General features: G+C 35.4%; 1 protein-coding gene across 2 annotated transcripts in view; it reads right to left on the bottom strand.

Annotated features, from left to right (window-relative positions):
• Positions 1-22327, bottom strand: part of PPP1R12A (protein phosphatase 1 regulatory subunit 12A) — a 113609-nt gene that overhangs the window by 36685 nt on the left and 54597 nt on the right. For both annotated transcript variants that reach the window (XM_030960395.1, XM_030960397.1), the window contains exons 3-8: positions 13569-13687; positions 7228-7387; positions 5292-5436; positions 3014-3088; positions 2484-2572; positions 2200-2357 (exon numbers count right to left, since the gene is read on the bottom strand). In XM_030960395.1, the coding sequence (XP_030816255.1) occupies positions 2200-2357; positions 2484-2572; positions 3014-3088; positions 5292-5436; positions 7228-7387; positions 13569-13687 (746 nt within the window). The remainder of the gene's footprint in view (positions 1-2199; positions 2358-2483; positions 2573-3013; positions 3089-5291; positions 5437-7227; positions 7388-13568; positions 13688-22327) is intronic.

Here is a 22327-nt window from a genome sequence, read left to right as displayed (position 1 = left end):
TGAGAACCAAGAACACCATTGCAACTTAAGGCCCAAAAGTTATAAACCACAGTGAATTGAGAAGAGCAATCTGGGAGAATGGGACTTCATAACCTGAAGCTGTAATTGGACAATTAACCCCAATATGTAAATGGACCAAAAGTTTTAAAAGTCTAAAAAAACCTCGTGACCCGTTGTCCATTTGGGTGTAGCCTCGGCCAGGCTCTTGTACTGCCCAAGGTGTATCCTTTGAAAGCCTTTTAATAAACACCTACTTTATTCCTTTAATGCTGTCGAGCCTCTGTTCTAGGTAGCCTCTCAAGGCATCAGAAAAAGTTACCAGGAGTGAAAGCATGGAAGGAAAAAATGGATTTTTCACAACTGTATTCTGAAATTATTTCTAGAGCAGCAAGAACACAGTTGCATGCATGACTAAGCTGATATGGACTAATTAAAAAAAAATTAGAGTATGTCAAAAAGAGCAAGTTACAAAACCTGAACGGATGGAAATGTTATTTTTTATCTTGTTTCCTTGTCCTTTGCAATAAGCTACTTTCATATTCATGTTTTCCTGCTTGGTCTTACAGACAGAAGTGTATTTCTATTTAAACTATATTCTCACATAACCAATGAAACAAAAACACAGGAAAACCTTTTAATTATCCCAAAAGATTTGAAATCACCATTTCCACAACTTTAGAATACTGAACACTATTAAAATATTCCACAACCAGAATGCTCCTTATAATATTTTTCACTTGAAAAATCTTTCACTACCTTAAGCTGAATAATGGTAAAAAAAAGGAAAGTAAAATCTTGGAACTTAAGAGATGTAGCTCTACAGGGAAAAGCTTCAAGTGTATCTTGCCAAATAAAGTATGATAAAGCCTTGTTGATATTAAAACCCCCCGAAGTTTACATAAATTAATTCTTGTGTCACAGTCAAATTTTCCTGGCACGAACTACTGGCAATGAAGAGAACACAGTTACCAGAGTCATAAAGTTCAGCAGACATTACAGTCAGCTCAGTGACAGAGAAATTACTACATGTTATATATTATGAGTAGTTTGAGTTTAGCAAAGCTCAGTAAATAATGGATGCAAGTACACTAAGGTAAAAAGTAATTACAAAGCCTGCCAGACCTTTTTTTTCAGCTTAATAGTGAAATGCCGGATTATGTCAAACGACAAAAAAAATTAAACCATAATAGAAAGTTTGATTTCACAAGTTATTTTTACTTCTATCTACATTAAATGCTTATGATAAATTGGCTAGCTCTGAAATACATTCTTAGTCTTGTCTTTTCAGGTGTAGAAATTAGAATGTATTAAAATAAAAATTGACAGCTCACCAAACCCGGTTACTTTTAAAAGTTTATGTATAAAATATTAACAGGCTGTTTCTAATGACATCCATGTCTACGTACGTACTGCTGCATTGCAATTCTAATATTCTTTATTAGGATTAAACATACATCTTTAAACACTTATTGTCAGACACTTGTTTTCTGGTTTGAAAGGAAAATATGCATTTTGCTCTTTTATTAGTACTTACTGCTCTGATAATTGTTCAAGAAAAAAACAACCCACTAATTCTATTTCTCAGGAGAAAAATACAGAGTAATGTGCATACAATGCAAAACTTTTCAAAGAACATTCCTCTTGAAGTTCTATAAGAATTAACAGTCAACATTAAAACAACACATTTAAAAGTTTATCTCAGTACACACTGAAAATATATGCACTACTACTTTATGAATACCTGAGCCAGATTAAGTAGTAATTACTTCAAGATGGTGAGAACAAATGAGAATGTTTGCACTTCTTCTCATCCAGTCTCTGTACCAGTTCCACAAGCAAATACTGCTAAGAATTCTTCCTCTCTAATTTGACCTTCTAACTTTTTCAATGTTTCTGACATGCTACTTCAGGCTTATATTGTTTTACCTATCTAATAAACAGCATCTATTTGTTAAGGAGCCAGTCAAGTAAGCTGGCTAATAGCTTTAACCCAAGTAGCTACCAGTGAAGACATCCATTTGATACATCTGTTATGACTCAACTTTAGACAGATACAAACTTACTTTAAAATAACCGGAAACTTAGTGAAATACAGAAGAATAAAAGAAATGTAACATACTTAACTCCGTATCATGTGATATTAAACAAGTAAATTTATAAAGTAATATTTGATGAAATGCAATGCTCCAAATAACATACCTGTCTCTGCTTCAGATTCTGAGTCATCATCCTCTTCCTCTTCACTAGAACAACTGGATTCATCCTTCTTTCCTTCTTCTTCTTCATCTGCTTTCTCTTGCTCCAGAGACTCTATACTAGATGCATTCTTTTCTTGCTCCATAATCAGTGTCTCCTTACTGAGTTTGTAAAGAGAAGTATTTACTAAGTACTGAAAAATTTACTGAAGCCTGTTAAGTAGGACTTTGTGACAGTTGTAAAGTCATCTTTTTAAAGACTTCATAATTTTTCTTATTTTTACTTACTTTTTAAATGTTTTCTGTGTCTGATTATTATCCATGTTGGCTGTGGATTCAATTAGGGGAGATTTCTTTTCACGTTTTTCACTATGAAGCTTCAAAACAGAAAATGATGCAGTTTAATTGTTAGAACGGCATCAGTATGACAAAATAACAAATGGAGGGGAATTTTTAAATACTACAAACACCTGAATGCGTAAAAAATTTCAAAAAGTACGAATGTTCAAAGCTCTAAAAATCTTAGAAACTGTTATTCCAAGTAAGATGCTCATTATTGATACTTTGGATCATAAAATGCCCACTGGACAAGACAAGTTGTAGATCGCCTTTTTTCTTCCAAGGCTTTTTTGGTCACCATATGTGACCAAGTAAAGGCATAAAAGACCTTTTAAGATGAGTGTGGCATGACCTGAATTGAAGCTCTGAATTTAAAACTTTGGTTTAGTTTTAATTTATTTCCTGACCTGAGGTGGATACCATAATCATATGTATATTAAAATGTAACATACATATATCTATATATGCACAAGGCCTACCAGATTCTGCTTCTTTTGTAACTCTTCTAAATATCCTAGAATATCTTCATCTGCCACATCAAACGCTGTCTGGCCCTGGAGAAAGGGAAGAAGTAAAACACCGTAATTGTACAACAGACTATAAATGTATGGGACTATGATGTCTTCTCATCACATGATGATGTAGGTTAAGAAGAACATTTAGAGAGAGAAATTGGAAAATATGAATCAAGCTCTACTGCAAACTGTTAGTCTGTCAGTACTTGAAAACAATTTTGCAATATTCTCTTTTTTTGGTTGGGGTGGGGTGGCGGGGGGGGGAATTAAAAAAAAACCCACTTATACCTGATGAGTAAACACATTTTTAAGTGATAAAGACATGACAATAAAATTTTACTATCGTTTGAAGGAAAAAAAGAACATCATGAATGAAAAGTAGATTGATGAATATAATCTCACAGTATTAGTGCCAAACAACTGTTCACAATGGCAGTTGAATTGATGGATCTTGAGCAGTTCAGTATCCTGCCCATCTTAGACTATCACATACAGCTTGATTTTTAAAGTTTTAATGATTTAAAGGAGTTGCACTAAATTTAAGCAGTCATGCATTCACAGTTTACAGCAAAACTCTATGTTACAATTTACATTCTATTTTATGAAAGATCTGCTACAACCACTTGTTATTTCTCCTTAGGGTATGATTTCCATGGCACATATACTTGAAGGCTGGAATCTGGGCAAAGTCCTGTATTCACTGGCATAAATGCAGCTGCATCAACATGCTGGGTGGGCTTACTGAGATGTTGGGGGGGGATCATGACAAGATCATTGTACTTCACATGTACAGAAGTACATATTGCACTTCTGCACGATAACCAGTAATAAAAAAAGAGCCGTCATTTAAAAGTGGCCACAGCAGCTTATAAAAATAATGAAAGGTGTTCATGTTTGTCTGTGCTTATTTCAGTTTCTCAAAATGTTAACTAAAGGCAAACTTATTCCTAATTACACTGTGAAGACTATCTTAACTGGTTAGAAAGGATGAACCTCTAAACTACTAATTCTGATCATACAGCAGAAGCACGTGCACCTTTCAACAAGAATCAGCCAAAACAGCTTGAGGTCTTCTACCATGTGAACTATTATCACAAGTTTATATTTGCATTATAACTACAGTTTTTAATGTGGCCTTCTACTTTCAGGTAGCTGTTAGGTGGTAGTTAGACCTACTATGACCACAAAAAGTCACTTTGCAGAAAACTGTTGCAGTTGGAAGGTTACATCTTAAATCAAATCTGCAACAGCTGATAGCTGAAGTCAGGCGCCTAAACAATAATGGCCAAGTTCTCTGAGATGCTAAGCACATACAACTGAAACCAAGTCCAGAGCTTTCAATCCCCGTATCTCCGAAAGCAAAATGCTTACTAGCTTACTTAAAAACAGGCAAATCTTTCCTAGCTTGCAGAAACAACTCCATATGCAAAAAAAGCTGATTATGTCTCTATGCCTCCTTTTTTCTTATTCTTGTCCAGTGGATTTGAACGTTCTAGAGAGTGCTCTCTAGAGCATAACATCCACACTTTCACAACCCCAGTAAAAACATCTAACACATAAACTGTAAGGAGAACAGAATCTATCTGTAAAACACACTACAAAGAGAAGAATGAGAGCTCAGCACTTACATGGCTGAATGAAAAGGTTTGGATCCTTTTGACGGCTATGTGAACTCATTAACATATTTGTGTCTACTGGGAGCAAGATCAGCAAGCTAGACAGGCCATCACATAAAAGTCAAAGAAATAGAGCTTAGGAAGCATTCAGGTTATGTCCAGGGGGTCCAGAGCTGCCTACAGCTTTCTTCCACCACACTCAAATCAGCATAATATAGTGACAACTCTTCAATATACCAACACAAACTGATTTTAAGAGTTAAAACACTACCCAAAGGCACCATCATAATCTTCAGAGATCAAATAAAAGCCTGAAATGCAATCCATCAAGTCACTAATTTTGTACCTCTGAAATGCCAACAAACTCTTTCAATTATTAATTTCCATGTCAAAGATTGAATGGGTCATTTAATACAGAGCTAAGCATAAAGTTGGCCTTGAAATTAATTTAGGCAATCAGAGAATTTAGTTCTGAACACAACCATGCTGTTTTGACAACACATGCATTATATAAAGCTCCACGGACAGCAAACAGCAGTTTATCATCACTTTTCTTACCCTGGCTTCTAAAGTCACTTTAGAGACCAGAACTTTGTATCTTGACAAGGATTACATAAAAATCCTACCACTTTGTTGACAGCCTCCATATCACATAGGTTTTCCACTAAAATGCGACATGCTTCTTCTTTACCCCAGTGAGCAGCAGCATGAAGTGGTGTCCAGCCATCATAATCTTTAATATTTACATCGTAGTGAGCCTGTATTAAAAGCCTGAAGAAATTAAAAGAAATAGATCTTGACACTGTTGACAGGGATAAATAAATATTCGAGAAAATTGTAAAACTGCTCTGCGGCGATATCTTTCTCGATATTTTAGTTGGGCTACTGACAATTGATTAATTTTACTTCTCACAGAAACACCCGCCTTTTCATTGTTTAGCAGGTGTGTATACATATTTTAAGGAAAATTCAAGAAAAACAGCCTTTTCCATTTTCTTCTCTATTCACTTCCTCTCCAAAGACCATTGTTTCTACAGTTAGATATTCTTCTCTGTACATGCAGTAATAGGCAAAAGGCTTTTTAAGGAAAAGAACTGTAAAATGTAAAAAATTGTTAGATACAGTGTTCTTATTAGTAAACTATTAAAACCTCCTTCTATTCTAAAATTAGCTGCTTGAAACTTTCACTTCCTGTCATTAACTTTTTGTAAAAATCTAGTGTTTACATGCTTCAACTGCTCTGTGTGAGGGAGCAGAGTTCCTCTAAGAGGGAACCTGCTGTTCTGCCTGCATTCAGGACTCACATTCATCATGGCTCTCAGGTGAGCATCAAAGTGACAAAAAACACTTAACCTAATAAGTATTTTTATGTAAAGAGCTGTCTGAACCACTATCCATAATTGTTAGAAATCACGTAAGAACGAAATATTCTTTTCCAAAAATTCTCTCAAGTTTCTCAAGAGCCAATAACTTACTGTAATATCCTCCAATGAGTCAAATGTCACACATGCCGAGCTGCAAATCTAGCAGCCTCGCATCCAATATAGAGCACACATTTTTGATAATTTGAAGCAATCACAAAAATTGCCTGCACATATGTTTTGCCTCTCCTAGGAGAAATATACAGACTGGACTACAAAAAACCACAGTAACTGAGGGTGCTAAAAAATACCGAAACAGTTATAGATACAACTCCCTTACAGACACACCTGCTACTCTAAAACAAAACTTCATTTTTTTCAACAGAATAATTTGTCTCCATCATGTTGAAGCATCAGGGTTTTTTGAAACAGAACTCCCATTCAAGAAATTGCTCTGCAGACCTTAAAGGCATCAATAGTCACAGTCAGGATGTGCGCTCATTTTCACTTATGTTACAGTTTGTAAGAACTCCTAGCACTGCTAAAGCAGTCAAATAAATTTACAATCACATTAAAGCAATGTATTACTAATTATGCTTTATTACAAAAAAAGTAAAGCTTTGATGAAAAAGAAATTAAATATGTTACTATATATACTGATATTACATTAATGAAAAGCAGCAAATTAGGGGACATCTGAAGCCTAAAGCTTTCCAGGGAAGATTTCAAGAGTCATTGAATTGAATTTTAAAAACATCATCAAAACACAAAGCTAAATTATCTGCTTTTTAAGTGTAAAAACTTTTAGCCTGAATTACAAACTCTGCTTTATGTATGGAAATAAATATGGTGCGCTGAAAATATGCACCAACCAGGATGCTAACCGGCATTATAAAAAAGTCTTAAGCTTGTTTACATAGCTGCCTTTAGAAACAGGGAAGTTTTTAATCAACTTTCTTCTCCTACAAGTAAGTATTTAGGTTCAACATGTATACTGTATTCATATTTTGAATGACTTAGAATAGAAAGCTAACCATATAATGATTTATGAGTGCTTGAAAACATCAAATCAAGCTTTGAGCATAGATTGTTCTAGAGACACTGGGATTTTCAAGATACACTCCCTAAATGTTAGAAGGGCCCAATTCCAAGCAGCATTACATCAAGACAATAAAATATGAAAAAGCTAAACCACACTTACTTTAAGACTTCTGTATAGCCCTTAGCAGCAGCTACATGAAGTGCTGTACCACCAGATTTTGCATGCCTGACATCATTTATATGGCCACTGTTGAGCCACTGTCTTGCATCTCTTAGCATTATTCGTTCTTCTTCTTTTCGAGCTGATTCTATATCAACCCCTAATTCAGTCATGGAGGGGAGAGGGGAAGAGAAGACACAAAATATTTTAGGTCCAATATTTAATTTCAATTATATAACAAATTTTATGCCACATTTATATGATACAGTAAAAAAAACCTAAACCTGAATAATGTTCAGAGTTAGATATTAATATTTTTTGGAAGATGATTTCCGAAGTTATGGAAACATCCAACATTGTAAGACAGCTTGCATAATGCCTCTTTTAACAAAAGGAGGGGCTGGGTGGACAAAGTATTATCAATTATTATTATTATTATTATTATTATTAATAATAATAATAATAATAATAAATCTAGTAAAACTCTTCAAACTCATTCTTCTAAGAATGTCTACCATCACACTAATAACTACTGAAGTGACCTGTTAAAAAAAGAGAAAAATTATATTTTAATTTTCTAAGCACCAAAAACCAAGTCTGTGTTGATGCAGCTGTATACAGTAGAAAACAGCTGAAGTTGTTTTACAAACAGATCTCTATGGGAAGAGAAAAAATCTTGCTTCTTAACAGTGATGACAAAATGGAGCCATACCTTCTATACTTTCTAAAGCATGAATCACAAACCTTTCACACAAATAGACAACACTCTGGATATTGCACTTTCATAGCTCTACTAAAAAAACACCCAAAACACTGAAAACTTTTTACAGTATGTCTCACAAAAAAAAAAATTATGGAATTTTTTGGATGGAAAGGGAGAAACACAGTCTATCATCATAATACCTACAAGTATATGCATCAGGTTAAACAAATGGAAATAAATTCCAGACCCTGAAAGGGTAATACAAACACATTATTTGCAAATATTTTTGTAAGTACGACTTAAAAACACAGCAGGAAAGAGATCTTGAACTATGCATGAGCATAATGCTAGCAATGATGGCTGAAAGGTGACAACTCATAAGGAAAAGCAATTTAGAAACTGTGATGATAAAGAGCACAAACTGTATCTGGGTTGACCTCTATGAGAAAATCGGTGGCCCAACCTTCAACAAAATGTTTTTATATGTATGATTTCTCTAATCTTACACACTGGTGTGCAGGGACTTAAGAGATATATACTGTAAAACTTAATGCTAAAGACAATCAAAAGATAAAACTTCACTAAGTACCATAAAGTAATTGAAGCAAGTTAAACAGTCAGTGTTGTGAGGACTTGACCAAACCCCTAGGCTCATTCAATTAATTGCCCAGCAAAACCATTCTAATCTTGACAATTTAGGTAAAAAATAATTAGAATTAGATTTTATCAGAAACTGACAGAAAACCATAATCTGGATGTTGAGTCTCCAAGATGCAGGAAGACATACAAGGCTGTTGAAGGACTCAGCAGAGGAAAAAGCTGAAAAACTTTCCAAGTATGACAAATACGAAGAGTGAAGACCAGGAACTCTGAATCTATAGTGCATTGATAGTCACATATTCTCATTCCTCAGGAAGCTCCTACATATTGATAGGTGAACTACTAACTTCATGGGCATGAGCATCTGCTTTCCTTTCAGAATGACACAGCAGTGACCAGCAGATCCTGGCACAATACTCTAGAATACAGTCATTTACATGTCAGTGTTGCCTGCAAAATACTACTGCATAAATATATAGTGTATATTTGATAATCTCTTAGTCACATTTATGTCCATTCCCTTTTTTCTATGCTCAAAGTCCAACTGTGAATCCTTATCAGCATGAGTAACCTTCTCCACCTGAAGAATCTGAAAAATCTCCTATCAGTGTAAAATTGTTATTTACATAGCTGTTTGTTCTGAGGCACTTCGGTATAAAGGAAGAACAGAGTAAAAACTCATTCCAGACCCTGATCTTGTGAGCTTCTAATGGGTCACATCTAAGCTTACTTTTCAGACAGGCCTAACAACCCAGATTATTATATCAAAACAGCAATGCTTTACAGAAAAAGTAACTAATACTCAATACAGACTTCCATTAATATCACAAACTACTGCATTTCTGAACCCTAAACAAAACACAAGGGTTGCAGAGGAGTAATGGCTGTATCAATACATTATTTTACAAGACAGTTAATTTCTGGTCATATTTCAACAGAAGAAAGTACCAGAATCTTGCCATTCTAAATAAAACATTCCACATTAATAACTGGCGTGAAAATAGGAATTAAACTTTGTGGCACAGAAAAAAAGTTGTGCTCTGAGATAAATACAATTCCCATTATTAACTACAGAAAATGGAATGTAAACAGCCTTTATTATACCTTGTATGGGCCTTTCTCCTTCCTTTTGTTTTCCAGACCAGGGGAAAAGAAAATGCTCATCATCTGTTTCCAACCCTTTCTCCCGACGGCCCATAGATGGCAATGCGCTGCCTCCCAGCTCAGCCTCAGCCACAGCACTAGCTCACACCACCAGTGCACTTAACCTCTCTGGCAGCCTAACAACTTATATCATTAATAATTTATTGCTAAATGCTTCCACTTTTTTCTGATCAACAAGTTTTACTCAACAGCCCAAATCAGGTTTGAAAACAGTGTGCCATTCAGTGAGCATTTAATGAAAATTCAGCATAAATTTAACTGCTGAATCATTGTTTCAGGACGACTCAGCCATATAAAGGCATGTTTTATAGATACTGCAGGGAAGATCAACCCACTTTTTACTTCGTGAAGTGAATGTTTATATACAAATGTAATAGTTCGCATTTTATCCATATAAACAAATCCGAGTTAAGCGATACATCTGGGAGAGTCTTTTTACATCACCTATAATTAAGAATGAGGAACATGTGTTTCTCCTTGGAACAGGAGCGACCGTTCTGATAGTTACTGAATAAATAGCTATCACACTGAACCCTGATTCACCTCACATCACCTCTCCCCACTAACTCATCTCCTGAGAATGTTTCCTATAATTCAAAATAACCTGCTTAAGCAGTTAAAAATATTTTTAAGAGGACATCTGACAATCAGTAGCTAAAAAAGTCACTTCAAATCATTATACATAACCCCACTCGAGCTCTGAGGAGAGACAACATTTAAAACTGGCCAGGGCTGGCCAGGACTAAAACCACATCTCTTTTTAAGTCTGCTGGTTTTCACCAGTGCAAATGAAAACTTTACTGGTAAAAGATAACTTCCACAACTCTGTGTTGAAACACTGCAGAGTAGAAACATGACAAGTCACAACAAGAAACTTAATAATATTTTTGATGAAGCTAAATGATTTTGAGAATTGCATTGGCCCCTTATACATACATAGGACTGACCGATGCAAAAGATATTAGTCATATGGAGGAACAACAAAACAAGTCCTTGATAAAGAGTTTTTTTATAACACACAAAATAGTTTAACCATATGGAGTGCAAACAGAACAGTTGTTCAGCACTACTCTGGAATAATTTCCATTAAACACCTGATTTTGTTATCTGTGAAGTGTTTGTAACTGGGTCAAAAAAATCTTTATACCTTACTTGAGCATGTAATTTACCTTCTCATAAATTACAAAACTAAGGTAGGTTTTAAGCTTAAAAAATAATTAAGCTAATAATTCTCCACTGAAGATTAGGGTAGAAAAATATTTTCCTAATTATCAGAGTGGTACAGCTTCAGTTACAGGATAGCTATTCCCTTAGTTCACAATTCCTGCACAGTCCATTATGTCAAGTCATTCTATTTGCTCAGCAGGACACAAGAAGACATAGGCACAGAAAAGGCACCTGACCCTTGGTGCAATTTAGAGGTGTAGCATGTGGGGATCAGAATGACTAAAGAAAAACAGACACTGGATAATAATACTAGGAAATCTTTATTCTTTAATGGCCAACACTCATAACAATAGAACCTGTATAACAAGAAGATTATTTTGCATCACTGACCATCTCCTCTCTAGTCAGATCAGATCTTGGAGCCTGAATATTAAAATAGGATGAGGAAACATTGAAGATCCTTCCTTTCATTAAGCCTGTAATGTCACACAGAACTGAACTGTATTGTACTCTATGATTTATTTTTGTGCACTTAGTGTCTCTAGAGGCTTCCACGTTTTGTCCTGTAATAAGACATGTCCTTAAAATACAGCTTGATAGCTGCTAAAGATTGGGCAGAAGTACAAATTGATGATTAACAGAATGCTGAGTAGCTGAGTAGTCTGTTTCGACATTTCCTATAAGGCCTGCAAAAGCAGCAAAAAAGGAGACATAACAAGTGATTCTTCTTGGATTTCTAACAGGAACAAACATCAAATATCATCACGTGAATCTGAAATCCCAATGAACCTGACCAATCTTTCCAAGCAATTTTTTGCCACCAAACAACTCTGCTAATCTGTAGGAAGCCAAATTCACAGCATTAACACTGCAAAACAAAAATGAAACTACAGTGAACGCAGGAATAAATACATGAAAGGGTTGCAAGGCAAAAATGTTATGGAAAATGCCTACTTAATTTTCACACAGCATATTTTACCTACACAGAGATAGGATATTTTGTCACCCAGGCTTGTTTATTTTCAAAATAAATAGGCTGGTCTTCCATTACCCTTAACACTGAGCCAGGACTGATCATTCCACAGACCCCACTGTTAACTTGCATTATCAAAACTGCAGCAATGCTTTATTTGATATGAAGGAGTGTATCATATGGAAGAAATACAAATTACCTCACTGCTAGAGGGATAATTATACTCAGCTACATGTAGTTGAAAAGCCAAAGATGAAACTGTCACAATGCCTCACTATTAATTGCACATTAAGAGAAACAATTAGGTTCCTATTTTAGAGCTATTAACTTCTCTAGCCACAACACACACAATTATGTACTTTTAAAGTGATTCTGATAATGACTAAATAATCCTTTTTCTAATGTAACATTAACACACAAATTTATGTAATATCTATATGCAAGCTAGGATGCCATCAAAGGTGCATAATTAAAACCTTATTGCTGAGACAAATGTCTCATGATTTAGTAAGATATCCACTGTAAGTTCACATCCAGATTCATACCCTTCCTAGTCCATTCTCATCCACAATCATGAAATAATTCATTTGATTTTATCTCTGCACATAACAGCCCTCAGTTCTTATGTCTTCAAACACAAGTTTAGAAGGAGGGATAACGCATGCCTTCTTCCCTGCTTCTGTGAAACAAGCAGGCAAACCAGGTGCCATAAAAACACAAGAGGAAGGAAAGTAGGTTGTCCATACTAAGAGATATTTAGTATTTTAAAACAACCTAAATTATTCCTTTAGAAGCTAATAGCTACAGTGTGGGAACATGTACCTTCTTCTCAAATTTATAAGACAGTACCCTACACAGTTCACAGTAAGCTTCAATTGTGAAAGATGTAAACCCCACTGAAATTTTCAGTGCCGTAGCATCATCCCCATTTTACAGCTGGGATGTTCAAAATAATTTAATTAAACTTGCAAAAGGATAAAGATTAGTGTTGTTGTAATTAGTAATGTTGAATATCCACATAATACAAATGTATGTAAAATCCTATATAGCAAAATATTTCTTTAAAAAATGCAGTAACATATAAAAGAGAGATTTTGGAGGAGTTGATTTCCCAAACAATTCCAATTTCATAAAGAGCTACTGCAGTTAATTTAGTATCACACATCAGTAAAGCCAAGCGTTTCAAGAACAACCTTAAAAAATCTAGGCTGAGGTGAATTCCAGAAAAAACTCCAAAGCAAGACTGACAGTACTGTTAGAAAAGAGAACAACCAATTAAAACAGAGAAATGGTAACAGAGACAAAAAATACACACAACTGTCTAATCTGCTGTTCATTGTGTGTTAACTGTAAAAAAGGCTAATCAAGTTTCTGTTAACACTACCAATTAACTGAGTCAAAGCCTTTGCAAATCCACTCTATTTCTGTGTATCTCTTATCTTAGTAGGTATCTCTTGTTTCCCTGCAGATCATGTCTTCCAGTTGCTTTTCACCATTTGCTTTGGGCTTTAAATGGGTTTAAGCATATAAATTAAAACTGGGCAAAGCCTGAGACAATAAGTAGTTTACTGTTAAATTATGTAAATCTGTTTTAAGAGATCGACACCTAAACACCATACATTCTATATTGACCAACTCTCTTTAGAAAATAAATTGACTTCAACAGTCACAATTTAGCCCAAGTTTTCAAAAATACATTTAGTGTCCATAAATACAACCACTATTCAAAATTACCTTGTCTATTTACTTCATTCTGAAGCAGCTCTTCCATTGCCTCTTCTTCAGCAATATCTAATGGAGTGTCTCCTTCACTATTTACAGCTCCTACATGTGCTCCTTGACTAATTAAATACCTGCCAATAGACAAAGAAAAAAAGCCTGTAAATAACACAGCAGAGCTGATGAAAAAAAACCCAAAAAACCAACATATCAGTCACTAAGATATCATATGCACACCTACAAGTAATAGAAACATTTATATTGGGTGTAAGTACAAACCCTTTTGACTGTCTGCAACCTATGAATACTCGCAGGCCTCTTCATCCTAATACCCATTAATACAAATAGCCTCCTGGTGTTAGTTTGCCACAAAGACTCCTGACATGTTTCATATATACCTGAAGAACTGAAAGAAGAAAGTGGCTAGATAATGACTAAAAGTGATGACAAGTTGAACAGGGATGGAACCACCAATTCCTGTGACCTCCTCTAATTAAACCACTCTTGCTTTAACTCAGTGGCACATACAATTTGCCAAAATGATGACTCCTGATCTCTTTGCCAGATTCTTTCAATGAAAACAAAACTACATCTCCTTCTAAGTATTTATAAGGTCAGCTTTTGGTGGGGAAGGAGGCAAGGGGGAGAAAGAAAACAGTACTTTACTCATTTCAATCCCATTATGTTTTCTTATTTAACATGTTACTGTCTCAGGAGTCAAGAACCCTAAAATTCTCAATTTCCAATTACATCAAAGGATCAATTCCAACAATAGGTCACAAAAGTATTATATTATTTAACTGTATTAAACCATAAGCCTACGAAGTTATGGAAAAGCTACAGTTAATGAACAATTAAAATTGATCAACAGAGTCTTGCAGCTTCTGACCATAATATTTCCATTTACCTAAAAAATTCAATACTTTGAGCCATGACAGGAGTCAAGACAAGAAAAAGCTGCAAACACACCTCCTGTCTTGCACAGCTTAATTCATATATTCCACATATTTGAGAACAAAAAAAAATCAGGTTATAGCAAAGAATCAATACCCTGTCATAACAGGTGTACAAAATAAAGAGTGCTTTCCTACCTTCACTATTACAGAATACCAAATTATGCAGGAGACAATCAGAAAATTAATCCAACACTAATACAAATGCTTTGAAGTACTTTATTGCTGCCTTAACTTCTGCCAATTAATTATCATCCTAGATATCTGGAATCTGTTATCTTTAATAAATAACTCAGAATGTAATACTCTCATATATCTGTATTTTTTAATGTATGACTTAACTAGTACTTGTTACTAAATCTCTGTAATTACGTCAAGAAGTGGTAAGAACCAGTAGATCACAAAATGAAAACTAATTCCCAGAAAGGCAACTTTTATCTCCTGACATATACATCATCAGTTGCTACCAACAACTTTGATGCTGGTAAACCACGCTGGTTTTATACTGTTCTTCTTGAAAGAGCGCTGTGCTCTAACTCTGACCTCCCTCCTTTTAAGAGATTGAACTTCTGCAGGAATGAAAAAATAATACAGAGGAACAATGTTTCTCAACAATACTAGTTGTATTAACAGTGAAACAGCCTCCCAGGTCACAGATCAGGTAATTGCTACGCAGGGGGTTGCTAAACAGGCAAAAACAGCACTGGGGAAATCAACTCTCTTACAAAGTCAAAATAAAGTCAACCACTTACAAAAATATCTTTATTTAAAAATCCAAGTGAATATTAATGTTCTTTCAATGTTTACGTTCTAATACAGACAGGAAAAAAAAACATTTTTACATATTTCCACAGAATACCTCTAGCAGAAAATTAAACCACTTCTCTAAGGAAAATACATATCTCATTGAAGCAGTTGTATTTGGTCAACTGGGTCAATATAGATACGACAAAAGAAGAAATGCATAAAAAAGTGAAGGGAATGAATCAAAGGCTAGCATAGCATTTTAAAGTTATTATTTTTATAGATGGACAACTTCACAATTAATTGATCCTTTAAAGCAGACTTCAAAATGAAGCTGCTTACAGATCAAAATCAGATCAGCAATGCTAGGGGATTAGTAGGGTTGGGGAAGTACAGTTATCTGATTTTCCTTTTGCAGGTGCTTACAGAGCTTTGGTTTTCCTGGGTCAGCAAAGCAAGCATAGGTGAACTTGCTCTGAGTTCACAGGATTTAAAGGGATGGAAGAAACACAACAAAGATGAAAGGCAGCACACTCCTTGCCACAGAAGTGAGAACAGAACGCACTTTTCCCAGCCTTCCTTCAGCCACTCCAACTAGTCTCCTCCACTGCTATCCCTCTCAAAAAATTACCAGTGATCCTCTCAGGAAAATTAAGTGAAAGAACATTACTTACAATAAACCAAATTCCAACTATGTTAAAGACACCTTTTAATGCGTAACCTTTTTTCACCTGACAATGAAATCTACATTTGTTCTGTTTTCCATATAATTCAGATTACCGCATCCTGTAAAAGTGTATTACGCATTTATTTACTTACAGTACAGCTACTTTCAGCAAGCAATGACAGGGTTCACATGGTACATGAAGAAGTCAACCTGCTACCTACAGAATCAATGGTTTTATTAGGAACTTAGTGCTACCAGTGGAAAGGAAAGGAATCATTTTCCATGTGCGCATAACATGACTATACATCTCATACACAAAGGAAACAGATTTGGTAAACAAGACCAGGTGAATAATGCCCTGACTTTGTAGGACATCACTGAGCAGAAGACAGTACCAGAATAATCCTAAGAATGAGAAGATTTTGCTGTTTACAAAAGAAAAATATTTCTTGAATGAACTGTATTTCAAACGAAATGTTAATTAAAACTTATATAGTATGACTTCAAATAAAGGTGTATTTGACATTTCAGTTACCCAGTCCCATATACTAAAATCTTCACACGCTACCATGTATTACTGTGTGTAGGTATGTATGCATATATAAGACTTCTATGTTTTGGGAAAAAAACCCAAACAATACGTACAAACACCTGCTGGTATTTTACCTTTTTAAAAAAAAATAGATGTTACCTTCATCTTGAAATTTCATCTTTCTAAAGCAAGCAAGCATAATATAACTTCACTTCCTTGACAGATATTTAATTTATACAGCTACATGTATACAGTGAAAAGGAAATTGAAGCTGTGTAATAAAAAGTCCAGACCCATGCATTTTGACACCATGACTATAAAAAGGTGCTTTATGTAAACTTGGAAGCAGTGAAAAAGTAAAAACATATAAGATTTCCACCATCACCTACTAAACTTTTTTGGTATAGCACTTGAATTTGTATCTTTCGAAATTCACTTGTTCAAAACATGGTCATGTTCAACAGACAACTACAGAAGAAAAATTCAGAAAATTCAGTGATAATCTGTATAATGTATTGGAAGGTTTTCATTCTAAATCTAATTAGATGACAAGGAAACAGTAGTTTGATTCATACCATCCTATTTTATCCTATTTTATTCATACCAACTCATTTTATCGAGTTAAAGCTTTCAAGTGTTAACACTGAAGCTAAAGGTATCACTTTTAGACTCTCAAGATCTAAATATAGAGAACAGTAAGTATCCCAGGAATACCAGGAGAGACAAAAGCAGCAAAAGAAAAGAAAACAATTCCTGATACTTTTGTTCTGATATTTCCATGACAAGGATTATGCAGTCTGGGTAAGACTGGAAGAAGTTTGCTTTGCAATACCATTGTTTTATGAGGGCAAATATATTTCTAACTGAATTTTTTCTTCTAGGAGTCACTGCTATATACTCCTCAACAGCTACTGAAAACTGAAATTAACTACTTTGAAAAAAAGAGCAGCATTTATTTCTCTAGAATTATTATGAAACCCATATACTCTCCCATCCTTTAGTGAAAAATATATTTTTATATCACGAATAAAGGGCTGGAATCTTAGTATATCTGAGACAATAAAAATCAACCCTCTGAGATTACTGTACAAAAGCCAAACAGTCCACACCAAAACCAATCGCAGGAACTGGAAATAAAAAAAGTTTAACTAGCAATGTGACCTACATTCTGAATTTAAAAAAATAAAATCCCAAACCAATAAAAAACCCTTACAACTGAACGTTGTGTGTCTGTATATCTGTTAACAAAATGCATATACAGACAAAAAGAGAGGAAAACACCTATCTCTGAAGAGACTTTGTGTACAAAGTTGAGTCATATCTCTGAATTTAGAACTCAAGAATCTGGAAGATGCTCAAACTTGGCTAACAGCATCCACTGCAGATAGCATTTTCATATTATTTATCTCAGCAGCAGAAAGAGGGGCATATGTTTACATTCGAACCTTGGCCCAGTTCACAGTATCTGGAAACAAGTTTGCAAAGGCATTACAGATATAATTAACTTGAAGTACTGGCTGAACCTGAAGGTCACCAGAAGGGTGGAAGGCACAGGGAAGGGCAGAGAACAAGTGGCCATAACAAACTGCTTACTGAGCTCATTGGAGACTCACTGGTGCAAACAAGTGGTCCCTTCAGACCATTCAGAAGACTGGACAGCAGTTCCTGACTCCTAGAATGTGATGAGAGGGACATGCCTAAAACAATGTTACATATACATTTTAAAAAAACATGCTCAGTGCGTCCTTCCTGGGAAACAAGGCCTAATTACCAGTGGGAGGCCCAACTAACAGCACAACTGCCAAGAACTTTTAACTAATTAGCTAACATTTAAGATTTCAGCTAAACCCAGCTGGTTTAAAAAAAAATCCATACATGTTGGAGTTCAAATTAATTCCATGAATATCTTAACCATGAATGATAATAAGGAGCCAGAGAATGAAAAAGTATCACTGTATTCATGCAGCTGTGTAAACCCTCACTAGAAGAAACAAACAAGGAAAAAAATGAAAAACAGATGATTTTGGAATATGTATTTTAATTCTTTTTTGTTTTTTTAAAGCCTTTCAGAATTGTTTCACTGTTTATTTTTTTAAATATAAAGTATCAATGCACTTATAAAAGCACATCTTTGTAAAATACCCATATTACTGGTAGAAATACATTTACAACAACTCTGGCCAAACAATTAAGCCTCCAAGAGACACCTAACAAATAAAAATATAAAATTTTAACATTACTATTTCCAGTTTTTTTAAAAGTTGAAGTACACTGAAACTGTAAAATTTGATCCTTCTCAGACCTTCTATTGCTTTAAAGGTCAGGGAATATTTCTTAAAATATTTTCTAACTGTAAAATAGTTCCACTCTGATCTCCTAACAATGTTCTTATTAACTCAGACAAGGTAGAAATGCTAACTCAAGATTACTTGTCATTTCCAAATGTACTTTTGTTTTGGTCTGGCTTTATCAGTTTGGAGTTTTATTTATTTTTAACTTTCAGCAAAAATAACACTTATAGGCCAGGTAAGAAAAGGTATACATACCTGTATAGGCAACATATTGGGAATTAGGATTATAACTTACATGTGATTCTTGAATGATAAAGATGCACTTCTCAAAATATTTAGGAAAGTCCTGGTCTTTTTATTTTTCTTGAATGTCTTAAAATAATACAAACCTGAAGCAAATCCAGTAGCATTAGAGTAACATTATGCTAATTCTGTTGTGGTACACAGTATAAATATGCCCTGTGTCAGTGGGCAAGCCCCATGGAAAACATTCAGTTGGCTGAATAGGTATGAACAGCCAGGGTACAGCCACCCCTCAATCACTCCCTCATGCACCCTCACCATGTTACACTCGCTTCTGAACATGTAATTCAAACCCAGATAAATATAACGACAAAAAGCCACAACTTCACAGTTTTGGAAACCTATGTTGTAATCCCTACAAGCATTTGGTGGAGAGTGTTAAAATGTGTGCAACGTGGGGCAGGCAACAGCAGGTCTGGCCAGGTGTGGAGGAGCCCTGCCTGCCTGGGCAGGGTTCCCTCCCACAGACCCCCCTGCCCTGCACCACCGGGGACTCTCCTCACCCCTGGAGAGAAATCCAACAGGTAACTTTCCTCAACCCCCTTTCTCCACAACTGAGGTACTACTGCACTTCTCTCTTCTGAATCTATGATTTATAAAAGAACACGAAGGTTCCAAATTCAGCACTGGAACCAAAACTGCAGAAATTCAAGTGGGCCTAGAATCCTTTCTCCTGCATGATTTTAAGACCAAAGGAGAACAAATCAAATGACTTGAAAAACAAAGTCAAACTCGCAGGGATGTCTTATTCAGGCACTCTGCAAAATGCCATCCCACACTGTCAGTCACTGCTGTGCCTCAACATTCTGCCTCTGAGCATTTAAAACTGAATAGAAACTGGCACAAGAAAGACAGGCTTCTGTGATGGCATTTAAATTTAAACCAAATAATGAAAAAACTCATGCACTTCTAAGGTTATGCTGCTTTGCAAAATCCAGAAGACTTTCACTCACATCTTCCTCTTCTGAAAAAAGAGTGCTGCAGCACTTTTTAAAAAGGAGTGCTTCCCGCATAAGCAGTATCATCAGCTAATAGCTATGCAAAACACCAAGTTAAATCAGACCAATTAGGGTTATTTGGCATGACTAGACAATTATTTACTCTGAAATACATGAGTGATGATTTTAAGACAGCTAATATCAACAGGAGACCTGAGGTAAATTTCTGATTTTTCTCTTGCGGAACACAAACCCCAAGAATTTCTGATAGCTGGAGATGCTTAGAAAAATAACAACAAAGAATAGGTGAGAAACAATTGGCCACAAGATTTTAAGCAAATAGAAGGGAGACATTTATTTTCAATTTTCATCAGGATAATTCAGACTAAAGCATGTGTCTTTTTTTCTAAATAATTAACCAGTTTGCAAAGACTTTCTTTACGTCCTTCAATATGCAATAGCTCTTGCAGATACCATCACATCCAGCTTCTGATTCTCTCCTGTGAAGCTCTTATGACAGGCATCTTGGACCGACACACATCTTTGCTTCAAAATTGTCAAATACTCCCAAAGCTATCAAAGTAGTCAAACAAAAAAAAATATCTTCCTATGTAAACACCACTTTCTATCACTTCTAAATATTGAACCTATAGAAAAAATATATTTATGATTAGGAAGCCAACATTCCATAACATACCAACATACCCTTGAATTTTGCACATAGCTGGCTGTTCCCAGCTTCCACTGCTACCTGTATGCCCAAGGAAGCACACTCAGTACAATCTCATCAGTCTTCCTTTTTGGTATGCAGGAGCATAAAAGAAACAGTGTAGATAACAGTATCTGGTTAGTTTTAGTCCTCTTGTACTCCAATAAACCTCTGAAAGAAGCCAGCTCTAGAAATATTTGCACGTAGGTGGCCAGCTAAACTTAATAACACAAAGATGGAAAAGGAAAAATTCCTACTGGCAGCATCTGAAAAGCAACTAAGCCTTCATATTTTGCCTTATCCATATAGAGGGAAAGACATTTGAGAGGTGGCAGAGCAACGTTTAGGTGAAAATAAACAGTGAGCGAAGCAAGTCAAGTCAAAAACATGAAGAAAGCCATATAGGGAAACATATGGCCTATTCCAAAAAAAGAACAAACCAAAAACCAACCTACCACAAAAAACCCTCCAAATGAAGCAGCACCCAAGAAAAAACTGGAAGTGGAGCCTGACATTGCCAGGAGGAATACAGGGCAAAAATTTCAGCAGGAATGAAATGAAGCAAAACTAGAAGTATTTTTGAAGTGCATATCAAATGTTATTTTCATGATGCACTTCATGAGCGAGTGTTCATTTTGAAGCTTGCAGCACATTGTGTAAAAGTGAAGGCTGAGTATGAAAAATGTCTCACTGCAGCTGCAGAGGTCACACTGTAACTCCAGTTGACAACACTATGCTTGGAATGCTTTCCCATAGCAAGTCTCCAAGCATTTGTGGTGATTTACCTAACCATCATCAAGGTGAACAACTGGGATTGAGTTACAGTGGTTGTGAAGAATAGGTAACAGCAGCATGGAGGTAGAAGAGGAGGCGGGAGAAGGAAGACAATGCTACTTCCCACTTTCCTCAGCTAACAAGAGGTGATCCCACCAGCAGCTCACCATCCCTCCTGCCTTATTGCCAAAAGCAGCATTGCTGTATTTGGGTACGGTAGCACCAAAAATAATGATTTTACCTGCTGACTTCTATTTCAGCAGAATTATGAGTATGGAATTAACAGGCTTGTTTTTCTCCAACAGCCACGATTGCATTCATATCAGAAAAATTTAAACCAAGATCAATTCATTTCCTGTATTAAAAAGATCTTAGCATATACATAACTACTACATCACAGAACTTATCTAACTTGTAATTATATTATGTAACAATATAGTCAGCAGACCTCTCTGCAGAGCAACATTACTATCACAGTTGCAGTTTCTAGCATCACTCAGTAGTATACTGAACTTAGTCTGACCCCCATTTAGATACCAGCAATCTGCATTTCATAGCAATTGTTTACATGTTCAGTCTGCTTTGAATTTCCTTGAAATCAATCTTCTTCCAAAAGAAAGTCCTACTCTTCATTCAAATGTCTCAATCATTTATTTGATAAGCAGTATCTTGTCTGTAATAAAGAGGTTTCAAATAATTACTTTTTTATACCTTTTTCTTGTCAAATCCACTGCTTATAGAAAACCCTCACACTTCTGTGTCTTAGTGTCTGAATTGTACCCAAATAACCCACTTTCATCAATGCACAGCAGCCCTTATGTGTCTAGAGACACCATGGCTACATCTACATGCATTTTAGGAGA

The sequence above is a fragment of the Camarhynchus parvulus genome, chromosome 1A (assembly GCF_901933205.1).
Source record: "Camarhynchus parvulus chromosome 1A, STF_HiC, whole genome shotgun sequence".
Classification (NCBI taxonomy): domain Eukaryota; kingdom Metazoa; phylum Chordata; class Aves; order Passeriformes; family Thraupidae; genus Camarhynchus; species Camarhynchus parvulus.
This window is presented reverse-complemented; position numbering and strand designations above follow the sequence as displayed.